The 13,144-nt window shown below is 30.0% G+C and overlaps 2 protein-coding genes across 2 annotated transcripts; one reads left to right on the plus strand and one right to left on the minus strand.

Moving 5' to 3' along the window:
• The first annotated feature begins 1,796 nt into the window (after positions 1–1,796).
• On the plus strand, positions 1,797–3,690 carry LOC124917941. Its single transcript, XM_047458206.1, has 8 exons — positions 1,797–2,233; positions 2,315–2,395; positions 2,490–2,549; positions 2,682–2,725; positions 2,990–3,032; positions 3,118–3,189; positions 3,283–3,384; positions 3,475–3,690. Exons 1-8 carry the CDS (start codon positions 1,841–1,843, stop codon positions 3,595–3,597), a joined length of 918 nt encoding a protein of 305 aa, XP_047314162.1. The 5' UTR covers positions 1,797–1,840; the 3' UTR covers positions 3,598–3,690.
• Positions 3,691–4,101: 411 nt separating this feature from the next.
• On the minus strand, positions 4,102–10,224 carry LOC124917938 (choline/ethanolaminephosphotransferase 1-like). The gene is made up of 20 exons (XM_047458204.1): positions 10,084–10,224; positions 9,703–9,900; positions 8,945–8,954; positions 8,787–8,837; positions 8,023–8,100; positions 7,779–7,854; positions 7,652–7,674; positions 7,460–7,563; positions 7,116–7,210; positions 6,777–6,845; positions 6,011–6,080; positions 5,692–5,755; positions 5,371–5,411; positions 5,200–5,284; positions 5,038–5,100; positions 4,905–4,963; positions 4,783–4,835; positions 4,619–4,691; positions 4,452–4,511; positions 4,102–4,379 (listed from the first exon to the last, which is right to left on the minus strand). The coding sequence occupies exons 2-19, from the start codon at positions 9,837–9,839 to the stop codon at positions 4,490–4,492; spliced, it is 1,173 nt and encodes a 390-aa protein (XP_047314160.1). The 5' UTR covers positions 9,840–9,900; positions 10,084–10,224; the 3' UTR covers positions 4,102–4,379; positions 4,452–4,489.
• Positions 10,225–13,144: the final 2,920 nt, after the last annotated feature.

Raw genomic sequence — 13,144 nt, forward strand, 5'->3', positions numbered from 1 at the left:
ATTTGTTTGTTCATTATTTTTTAAGATAAAAGTCTTAATATTTTAATTTGAGTAAAGTGGCATGGTAGAATAAACAAAACACCCATACTAGTTCATCATGACTTAATCTTTAACACATTAGGCCTTGTTTGAAATCATTTTATATTGGCACAACATATATTCAAGTCAAAATTCTTAATTATGTATTTTAAAACATTGAAATCTCTTCCATGTTATCTTGCTATTAAAATGTGATCATTATAGCAATAATATTTTTGGTCACTAATCACTATGTTTAATATACAAACAATCATATATGATATCTTTATTTCTTGAAATTCATTTCAATTAGTTTAAGGAAAATTTTGTCACTATCTAAATGATTATTTAAGTTTGTAAAGACTTTTATTTAATTTACAATTTATTTTTTTAATCACGAATGAATTTAAAGAATTTGTATTTGGAGCAAAACATGAATGAACGAGCTACATACCCTTAATTAAAAGGTTGGAAAGACTTCCTTGATTAAGTTGGAATTTGGATGAGTACGCCCTCTTTTAGACAATGCCAATGGTTCAAGGTCGTCGACTTATTGGAAAAAAACGCTAACGCCCCTAATCTATCAGAGTTTAGGTCTAATTGCGTGTACTTATTTTTATCGAGTTGGTCTAAAGCATGGAACAGTTTAGTTTTGTGCAAGGCCCTTTTCAGAAAGAGATAGTTGTCATTTGAAAGAAAGGACTTTTGTATAGGGTGTAGTTATTGTATCATTTTGCTACCAATCTTTACTAACATTTGTTTAAGGTTCCATTTGAGATTAAGTTTAGTTTAAAAATTAATTTCAACCCATGTTTTTCTTATCATTGGGTAGGTTTGTCATTTGAAATATTTCTATTTTTTTTAATTTTAATATTTTATTATTATTAATGATGCTTCAAGTCACTTAATTTGGCTAGAGAGGCTATGCTTATATTAATTTATGTTATACAAATTTTTATTTTGTTTTTACCTTATAAGTTGTAATAAAATATATTTATTCATAATGTATAATATACAATGACATCCCTCTTATTGCCCGAGATGTTCTCGTCCTCTTCTCGTGTTACGTGGGATGAGTTCTTGGGTTCGAATCCGTCAGTTGAAAAATTTTGCGTCTATTTAAATGGTTATGTGTTTACGGTTATATACTTAATTCGTTATCCCATTTTAATTTTTTCAAAAAAAGAAATATACAATGACATTAATATAATTTTATGGAGTGCGGACAGCCTCGGGTGAACCGTAGCATACGTCTATATATATTTTTATTTTTAATTTTTACAGTAAAATATTACATCACCCCTAATTACTTTAAATTTTTAATATAATTTAATATTTATTTATTTAATTATTAAAAAATAAGTTTTTTAATATAATTTAATATAATTTAATATTTATTTATTTAATTATTAAAAAATAATAAACTTATATTTATTCACTCGTTGTATTCAATTTTTTTTACTTTTTAAGTTCACTTCCAAATCCACCACAAATCTGAAGTCTGAATTTGTTCCTGCATATAATTACTATCCCGAACCGATCCCCAGTCAACGACTTTTAGTTTTTTCGATCTTTCTCGATCCCGGTTTAAAGTGGAAAAAATTCTCTCCAAGCAATTTGAATCGGTTTTGGTTTTAACGGTTTGGTAGGTTATTTTGTTTGAATGTATTAAACTTTGAATATGATGATAAATTAATTGGGCTTTCAAAAGGCCCAATTATTCAAAGATAAGAGTATTTGATTTCAGCCTACAAAATTCACTCTCCTTAAAAATCACACCTTTGAAGCAGGGGAGAGATAAAAGATCTCTCTCAATCTCTCCATGAATCTCTCCAACCTGCAACATCAACACTTAAGCACTTCAACGATTACCCATCTCCATTCTCCTTTATCTCCTTCCCCATTTCTCTCTATACGATTCTCTCCAATCTCCTCTCATCAATACAAACCATCCCTCAAGCTTTTAACTCTCACCACACTTCCATCCCGCCCAATTTCCCTCCTCACACCTCTACGTAAGTTCACCTGTTCAAGTCTCTCTGTAAACGAAGCTCAATTTTGGAGAAAAGAACAAGATGATGATGATGATGCTGAGTCTGAGGACTTGTCGCAAGAAGGACCCATCTACAGTAAAATACACAGATTGGTGGAGTGTTCTATGTTCGCAGCTGTTACTGGGTTAACTTATTTTCTTAGTAATTCTCTTCAAATTGAGGTACAACCCAGTTTGGTTAATGTATTATCATTTGCTTTGATCGATTAAACTACTCAATTTATGATGGGTGTGTTTATGCAGAATTACTTGGGTTGTTTCTTTGCATTTCCTATTGTATTAACTTCTTGGAGATGGGGAATAGCAGCTGGAAGGAAGAACATGGTGAGTGAGCTACTATCAAACTGTTGAATTATGGGTTGAATCTTGTGATCATGATTCATGAAGATTTCTGTATGTTTTTTTTTTTTTATTATAGGTGGCAACAGCTGTTCTATTGCTTGTTTTATCTGGTCCTGTAAAAGCAATTACTTATGTGGTAAACATTCTTAAACTTTGTTTGGTTTGATTTTGTGTTGAATGATATGATCAGATAGGAGATTTTGATGATTTGATTGTTTTTAGTTCATTATGATGATATTCAACAATTTCAGATGCCCTTAACTTGCAGCTAATGCATGGTTTACTTGGTTTGGCTATGGGAACTCTATGGAGGTATGGTATCATCTAATTCTCTATGAATGTTCATTTGAAAACACTTTCTGGAGCTCGATCTTATGTTCATGAACATTATCTCGGGATGAGTTTTGTGCTTTCAAGGAAATTTATCAATATCTTTTTGTCCAAACCCCTAGCCATCTTCAGAAAGAGTTTCCAAATAGTGCCATTTTGTATACTTGTTTAGGGTTTAAAAATTGTATGAATTATGAATAACAGGTATTAATAATGAAGGGAATTATTTTTGCATCTTCTTCTCAGGTTGGGAACAAACTGGTGGCTTTCAGTTTTCTTATCTGCACTTGTAAAGCTCTTCCATTCTATCTTTTCGTTCAATATTTGTTTTCGGAAGTGAATATGAAATTTATCCCCTATTCTCGGATTTGTAGGTGCGGTTAGTTGGTAGCTTTGGGTATCTTTTCTTATCGTCGTTCTTAATAAGAGAAGATATACTTGGTTTGGTAAGTCATTTTTACGAATTTCTGTTATAATTTAGTTTAATTTACTTGCAAACTAATAGAAACATTCATCTATGACTCTTGTTTGACTTATAGATTCTTGCTACACTTCACACTTACCTTACATATGGTTTAACTGCATTGGGGATGAACATTACACCGCCATTGAGTGCAGTATTTGGAGTATTCCTTTTCCTGGTAATTATAAACAATCAGACCTCTCTGTTTCTATATAGATCTTGTTTTCGACACAATCATCGGTTGATTTGATTTTATTTGATTTGGCAGGTGATGATTAATTGTGGCTTCTTTGCGTTCCTGCTGCATATTCTTTATTCGGTATTTATTTCTAGACTTGGAATGGATGTTTCTGTCTCCCTACCTGGTTGGTTACAGAAATCAATGACTTAATGTAAGAAGAAGAAGATATATGCATTCTTACTGTATTATTAGTCAATGTAATTCACAACATTCTCATTCAAATATAAAATGTCTTATTTTTTTGAGTCTAAATTTGCCTTTTTTAATAATAACTGTTATGCATAATTCTAGAATTACCCCCCATTGAAGGAATAATATGATCCCATACTACCAAATAAGACAAGATACCCCCATTAACTATTATACATGATGATCTTGAAATGACCAAAGCTTGAATCCTGTGAAGGATAATGGGTAATAAGAGTGTTCTTGAGTATTCGTATGTTCACTCATTGTAATTGTTGGGCTGAAAGAAAATGCGAGTGCGATAAATATATATGATCAACCTCCATCGAGAATATGTACATTATGAGAATGTAAGTCAGTACGACACAAAAACTAATGTGAAAATTATATTAATGTTGTTTTGAACCAGTTAAACTATTCGAAAGGCGTTTAATAAAAAAGAAGTCACTAGGGTGTTAAGCGATAATGCAAACAAATCAAGACCGAAGTTTAAGAAAGAGGAATTGAAACAAAAATTGCACAAATGGTGTTTCATGCTGTATTCGAAAACAAACAAAAAAAAATCTGGAAATTCAACAGTTGCTTAGCGAAGAAAGCAACAGTTTGAACCAAAATACAAACAACATGCATTTCTCTCACAAACATACACTTCAATCCAATCTAGTTACATCAAACTATGTAATACAAAACTATTGTCTGTTTGGGTATTCTTCACGAAACTGATTGCTACATATAATACCGGCTAGCTGGAAACAAATAGAACTAGATTAAAAACCCAATCTTTTTCCATAATAAAGTTGTTGAAGTTATGAACAAACCTGGACAAAACCCAAAAAAACAGAAATGACTGTATTTTTCAAGCTTCTTTCCTTGTTATCCTGCAAATTCTCAACATTAAAAACCGAAAAGCTTAATCAAATGTGTTTGGTCGAAATATTTTAGTCGCAGCATATTTAATGAATGAATAATTAGCCGGATTTCTCACCTGAAACAAGATATCCCGAGGGCTTCTGTTATCTCATGAATAACCGATGTAGCAAAATGCAAATAGAGTGAAGCTGAGTAAGCAGGAAGGAACAATAGTGTCAGCAAACCAAAAAATAGATTATTCATGTCACTATTTTTTTTCCAAAGTAAACAAAAGGATACCTGTATATGCACAGTAAGCAAGAAGAACGTATTTCTCATCAACTGTAGGGATTCTGCAAGAACCAAAATAATTCCATAGTAACATAACCAAATGATTTCAATAAATAAATTATATAACTTACCCATCGTTCAACCTAGCAGTCAGAGCATTTGCAATGGCGAAAGGCAAATAGAATAGAGACTACAGGCGAAGAAGAAACGCGATTGTTAGAAAAATGAAGAAACTGAATTTCTTTAAAAAACATTCATACATACCATGCACATGCTAGTTTTTAATCCTTTTGGCTCATGACAAAGGTGAGACAAAATCATTCTTCCCTGTAAATACAATTTTACAAAAGAAAATCATGGATCCATCAGAATTCCAAATGTTAGCAGTAAATTAACCATAAAAAACATATATGCAAGTTGTCTTACCACAAGGAACCCAAATGCAAGTCCAGTTCCGACAACCACCAAATGGGGATAGTTTCCGAGTATATCATTGGGAGACAATAAATCCCTACAAGAGTGGGACTCGTTGTCAAAACATTTTTCTTCTTCTACCAAACTAGAAAACTACGAAAGAGACGAGCATTAACAATTTACCAGACGATTATTCCTCCCATGAGCACAAGGAAGGGGAAAAGCTGACAAGAGAGGAATAAAGAGAAAAAATAATATTAATATAAATACAGTTAATAACTTAAGATTGGAACTTTTAAGGACGGAAAATGTATCAGACTCTTTAGGTTTGAGAATTTTGGGCTCTTAACTATTAGTTGGTGATATCATTGTAAGGGTTCTGTTTTCATTGATATACATGTTATCGAAGGAATTCTAACACAGGCAGATTATTTATAATTCTGAAATAATATGCTTCTTTAAAAAAAAAAACTTAAGATAGCAACAAAAGGAAAAGGTTTCTACCATTGCCAATGCACGGAACATGCTCCCGTTCTTTGCAAGAACAACCTTGTGTACATTCTGCACACTGCAATGGAGCAAACACATTAAGAGTTCATTTGTAAAGAAGAATAAACTTGGTGTAAGAAAACTGAAAAAGTAAAATAAAAAATGAAATGAAATGATTTTCCCATATTAAGACATCTAAATTTCCATTTGTAATTTTGCTAATATGCACAAGATATCTTGTGTGACAGCCATGGAGATAGATAGGTAGATAAAAAGACTGTCAACTGTAAATCACAGCCCTAAACACAGTTAAGAATATCATGCCAGCACTTACTTGAAAGATACCGTAGGTATGACTGCAAATGCTACAGTTGAAAATAACAAAACCATGTATAGTGGGATATCTGAAAAGAATAAGATGAGTATTAAATTTCAAATATTGAGTTTTAATAACAATGTTGTTAAAATCATGCAGCTTCAGAAATTAGTACAATAAGGCTTAAAAGGAAAATTTAATAGATTAGATCAAAGAAAAGGAGACAAAGTCTAGGGTAGCTTGCTTTTGGAGAGTGAACAGTTGTAGAAGGACACATCTTCTACCATGAATCAGTTGCAGGATAACTAAATGGTCTTCATCATATAGAGTAATATAAAATTGAATCACATGATATTCCAAGGTTAATACTGGCCAAACAAAGAATCTGAAAACAGTCTAATCATTTTTCATGAAGAAACGAAGTACTTATAAAGTTTCTAGACAAAGAAGAAACTAAGAACTTATACTGTTTGAGGGAATACTGGAGGCTACAAAATGATGATTGCTCCTTCATAATGTATTTGAAAATCTTGTCAAAATGTTGGGCGGATTAGTCCAAAAGTAGCATACTCAAGAAGAATTGTTGTACCATATGCACATAACGAATGTGGATCTGTCTATCACCGAGTTATCAAAAGTATCGTAATAAATATCAGATTTCAGAGCATGGTTAGTGGAAGCATGTAGGTACAACAATGACAAATTTGTTACCTTAGACAAACAAACATGGATTTCAGAAATACCCTTCATGAAAATATACCTATAATCCTTCCGTAAATCTTACCACTAATAAATGGAATCCAACTCAGGAGAGGCACAAACTCTCCCAGACTTTGAGCCCACCACTCTGAACCTGAAACAGGATTAGACAAAGAACCGTGTTTTAAAAACCAAGAAAAAAACAATTATATGACGCAATTTACCAATTTAACATGGCTTGATGGTTCAGGTCAAGTGTTTCAAGACAAGGCATAGACAATGTGTATTATTAGAATGCGCATTCACAACAACTCTATTGATACAAACTATATAACATTCTGGATCTATGATAAAACAAGAAAGTTTCCTAAGGGAAATTATTGATGGTCTTTAGTTAGCATATCCACATAAGCAAAGGCCTTACCAACTATAGCTGTGAAAAAATGGATCAAATATATCATCATGAGACCTTCCGTAGGCCCATTGATTGCTGGAAGAATAAGAGAATTGGTGAAATAGCTGCAACAACAATAATAATAATACATTACTGATGATGTAAACATTAATCTGGACAATACATGTTAGCATTGCCATTATTCCATGATGTACAAAAAGAAGTCCAACAATTTCAACTTGCTAGATGTTTAAATGAGCACGATAACAAAAATTCTGTGGAAATATAACAAAAGGATTCTTCCCAAAAACAGGAAGAAAGAAAGACATAACTAACATACAACATTATATGATGCAAGTTTCACAATCGCTTACTGTTCCCATGTAGCAAAGTAAAAAGGAATAGCCGCTGCCACCCAAAACCAGAAAGCAGTTCTTCCACCACACATGAGAGTACTCGCAAAGGCCAATCCCTCAAACTATAAAACAAGGTAAGCCATCAGTGAACAATATATTTTGTTTCCATTTCCGCAGAAGAAATTGTTCACTCAGAGGGGAAGTACTTACAGCGCAGGCAAGTGCATCACATCCTGCAGTTAGAAATAAATTCGTAAATCAATATTGACAAGGCACATGGTATCTACATTTTTAAACAAAACAATAAAAATGTCTAATCAGAACATAATAACATTACCATGATCGAAGAGCTCTCCTAGGGGACTGGATGAGTTTGTTCGTCTTGCTTGCTTCCCATCAACAGCATCAAAAGTCTTCATTGCAGTTATATGTCATAAATGTAAATATTTTAAAAGGAGAAAGAGTGTAGTTATAAGTGGCCACAGTTAAAAATCAAATAGTTTGGACTGATATAATGCAATAATAGGTATATCTAGAGATTTGTTCTGAGATAATATTATGTGCAGGAAGTGTCAACTGACCTGATATAAAAAGAGAAGCAATCCATGAGCAAAATTAACCCATCTTGGAGGAGGTGAATCCAAGTGCGATGAATATACCTAGAATATGAGAGATTGCAGAATCATAAGACTATAATGAAACAGAAATTCTTAACGGGAAAACAGCCTAAGATTGGGTTCTATTATATGAGGTACATATGGATAATGAAATTTCTGTTTACCTGCTACATTCTTTACATGCTATTAAGGTCCATTTATAAAAAACAAAAACTTGTGATTCTTGTCCTCACTTAAAACATTTAAAATGTTATTCATGAATAAACCTTCTCTTTTTACATTCATTTCAGCTATTTCTGTCTTTGAACACCAATCTTCTTGATTAAAATTCAAGTCATGCATCCAAACCAAATGTAATAGGCAAGGATACTGAATACGCATAAATCATTGGATATTCTGATTTAATCATCTATGCGAAAATTTTAGACCCCTCTACCCTGATTAATCATTTTATTCTCTGCAATGAAATCCTACTGAAGGTGCCAACTCGCCTAAATGATAAGATTTTTTTCTTCGTTAGAAATGTAAATTGTATGTAATCTCCAATAGTTCTCTGGATTTTCAGAATTTTTTTATTCCTTCTTTAGTTCCAGAAATTGATTCTTGAATTCTAAACTTGAGGAAAGAACAGTAGCTGGTACAAATTAAGCCAAACAATATTGAAACACCAATAGAGTTTTTATCAGTGCTCATTAATGTAGCAAATTAGGGACAAATAAGAAACTCACATAACCAAGTAATGAAGAGATAACCAAGAACATGAAGCCCATAAGTGTTATCTGAAAGAAAAAAAAACAAAAGAACATCCAATTAGGATAAAGCTGATTAACTAAGCCCAAACTAAATTAGCTTCAATATACAAGGGTGTCAGAGATCAATATGTTACCATATTTGGTCTGCAGCAGCATCCAACATGCAAAAGTACATAATAAAATACCAATTAGTTACTAAAATTCACATAAAAATTATAGATATATATAGCAGGATCATTTCAAAACAACAAGTACTAGCAATAAGAACATTACATCATGGATACATGCAAGATTTATAATGTAATTTTTTCATTTGCTTATTCAGTTATTTGTTATGTTTATGTTTATTCGTCTTGATATCGAGGCTTTTTCTCTTTCCCTACTTCCTTTCTTTCTTGAAACATTGTTTGTATTTGCAAGAAGTCTATTTTCACTGCACTTCAATAAAACAAAAGTTTCTAAAAAGAGAAGAAGAAGCTTTTGATATCAACAGAAAGATGCATCAAAACAAATATAAGAAGCCTGTGTAACGCAGAAAATCCTCAAGGCAATGAAGCACCACAGGTCCACAGCACTCTTAAAAGTACAATCACTACCTGCAACTGCTTAATTAACTAATCTTCTTGCAGCATGATAATACTAAAATCAAAACCACAATTACAGTATAATGCTCGTGAAGGTAAACCACAGATCAAAACTAAAAATGTTTAAGTTAACTGTTCCTCACTTGCATAAATAGTTAAGTTAGAAGAAGATCAATAAAACAGGATCTCACTTCAATATACTACTTACAAGTTACAAATTACATCTCCTCTGAAAGCTTAAACATGAAAATGATCCTATCAATAAATACTAGCCAAATCAGGACACTATAATATGAAGGAACACTTACGGCATCCAAAGAGGGAAGATATTGACGAAACGACTCCAGAAAGGCTGCAATACATATTTAGCAACATAAGAATGATCCACGCCGCTATACTTATACCTATGAAGCGCTTGAACGCCATTAACTCCAATATAACCCATGCTAAACTCAGAAACTAAGTGTTCTACAAGTTTGTATTGATTTCAAATTCTCCTTCACAACCTGCAAACATGAAACAACGAGTATACTTTGATTCAGAACAAAACAACTTGATTCAAGCTCGGTAACCGCTCAAATAAGGAAAGAAACGAACGATTTAGAGATTTATCAGTGATTGAAACAGAAACAGAAACAGAAACATGAAGAAATGAAGTTTGAAAACAATACAAAGAGAAGAAACTTTACCGAATCGAATAAAAGCTAAGATCGGCGAAGAACAGAGTAAGAAAGAGAGAGAAAACGGAGCTTTGGTTTTTGATTATGATTCTAGAGAATATCTTTATAGCTTGCTTGAGCGTGGGAAAGAGACCGACTATCACCGAAAACTTTAAGCTATGTGAAGAAGGTGGGAACATTCTATTATTGTTAAGAATAAATCATTTAAAATATTAGGAATATAACCAAATTTATTAAGCTTTTTTATATTTTTAAATATTATTTATAAAAAAAATATTATTAATAATAAAAGAAAGAAAAAGTGTGTTGAATTATTATAATATTAAATATAATAATTATTAATGATCATATGGTTGAGATTGGAGCTCCTTTTTACTCATTATTTAAATTCTTAGATTTCTTTTTAGAATTCTTTTTTTAAAATTAAAATAAAATTTGTCTTCATGTAAAATATTGTTAACTTAACATTTATAAATAAATAAATAAATATAAAAAAGTATATTAAATTATTATAATATTAAATATATTAATTATTAATCATATGGTTCAAATTGATACTCCTTTTTACTCCTCATAAAAATTTCTGAAAAAAATATTTAAATTAAAGATATATAATATTGTTAACTTATTATTTACGTAATATTTATAAATAAATAAAATAAGTCTTATGACATTTATAAATATTGTAATAATTTCATTAGTTAAAATTATTGACATAATTTTTTTTATTATTTTATTTTTTATCTTTATAAATATTTCTTAGATAATAAGTTAACTAAGAAATCATTAAGATAAAACTCGTTTTTTTTATAATTTTAAAAAAGAACTATAGGGTAAGATTTGAATAAAGAAGTTGAAATCTTAATTGATCACTAATAAGAAATCTCAATTATAAACCATTTCACTCTAAACTAAATATTAAATAAAAAATTCTCACAAAATTTTAAATTACAAAAACCAATTAATAAGAATCAAAACTAAAACTTTTAATTTATTAAAATAGACTATTTCCACTTTATTCTACATCATTAATTATAAATTTCACTAATTAAAAAATATAGTTTGATTAGTTAAGAATGATTTTAAGGAATTTATTATTGTGGTTGAAATTTATAGTACTTTTAGTTGTTGTGATAATTATTTTATCAATCACATCTTGACTTTATAAAAATAATTATTTATTGTAAGTGTATGTTCATTTTTTATAAATAAAAAATTATATGTGTTATCTTATGACTTATGAGAGACCTTTAGAGTTAAGCTAAAATTTGCCCTTTAGCATTATTTAACTTGACTCTCTATACAATGAGATTGTAAATTCAAATTAAAATTTTATAATCAATTTGTTATGATTTTTTTACTGGTTTTTAGTTTTTTTTTAAATATATTAATTGAAAAAAAAGTTATTTAGATTAATAAAAATGACATTTTAAATGTTATTAGAATTGTCCAAAAAGAAAACCCAAATCAAGGAGGGAAATTGAAAAGGAGATTTATCTACTTTTAAGACAGATTCCGGAATATATGCTTAAAGATGCCTAGAATTATATTCTCCATATAATAATAATAAAAACAAATAAAAAATATTGTTTAGTTAGAAATAGGAGTTTGTTTTATTTCCTTATTAAGATGAAATTGACAATTAACAAATGAATAATTAGATTATTGGGGGTGATTAGGATTTATGTTATTTCGATTTTTTTAATAAATTTAAATTGACTTGTATTTATCATTGAACTTATTGAATGTGTCATTCTTTTTTTAATAATCTATTTTAAACATTCAATTAACTAATTTTAAAACATTATTCTAAAAATATTAACATAATATAACAACTTCAAACAATTTGTATTATTAAATAAAGATGTAAAAAATCTAATATATAATTAATAAGAAGAAGTTTTTCAATCAATTAGAGTTAAATGTTCACCTCTATTGTATTATAAAAAAAAAATTGAATATGATTTAGTGAGAAGTTATGAAAGTTTAAATGATTAAGTTAACCTCATTTAGATATTAATTAAGTATTAAAATAATTAAAACATGATTACATAATTATTTTGTTGTTTTATATATGCACTTTTACTATTATGATTATATCTTATTTATTTCTCTATCTAATGAATCAATGATAATAAAACCAAAATTCAAATTGATTTTCATCTAAATATATATATAAAAAAAAAGTAGATTTCAAACAAGGACTAAAAAAATGAAATGCATTAATGGGTTCTTTCTTCACATATAGACGAGGGGGATCAAAACAATAATAATATCAGAATTCAGAAGTTTCATCGAAAGCACCATTTTCGGTAAGTTTGGAACTATATGTAGGGTTGGTTTGATTCCATTTTTTAAATCTACAATAATTCATATCTAAATTGTTCAATACTTTAATATTGTGTTATTTGACTATCAATTACTTTATAAAAAGTTAATAATTTGGTCAAGATTTAGTATCATATTAAAAATGATTTGTGTAACGTTATACACATATTCAATCCAATATCACTTATATGTTCAACAAGGGCGGATATATGTTCAAGCCTACCTTAGTTGTAACCCGGGTAGCACAAAATATTTTGTATACAAATGACAATAATGATGGGAAAATAGTTTTTTCGTTGCTAAAAGGAATTAGTGAGGTGTATTTTATTTGTTTGCTTGATATTATTATCATTTTAGTCCGGATAAGTTTTATGAAAACATTTTAGCCCGGATATATTTTAAATCATAACTCCACCCTTAATGTTTGAGATGCCCAATAAAGTTTAAAGTACCATCCGTTTGCTATATTTTATGTTATGAGAAGATTGTTCTTTGCTCCACTAGTGAAAAAAGGGTAATTGCCGAGAGTACAATCTCTCGGTAATGACCCCATATTTGTCGGTATAACATTAATACCAAAAGTTTAGTGAACTCTCGGCATTCGTCGGTATAGAGACTTTCGGTAAATCTATTTGGGTGTTTCCCGAAAGATTTACAAAATCTCTTGGTTTAGACAATAGAGAGAAAAAACAAAACTTATAAAAAATATTTCGGTATTGTCCCAAGGGAAAATACCGAGAGA

The sequence above is a fragment of the Impatiens glandulifera genome, unplaced genomic scaffold, assembly GCF_907164915.1.
Source record: "Impatiens glandulifera unplaced genomic scaffold, dImpGla2.1, whole genome shotgun sequence".
Lineage (NCBI taxonomy): Eukaryota > Viridiplantae > Streptophyta > Magnoliopsida > Ericales > Balsaminaceae > Impatiens > Impatiens glandulifera.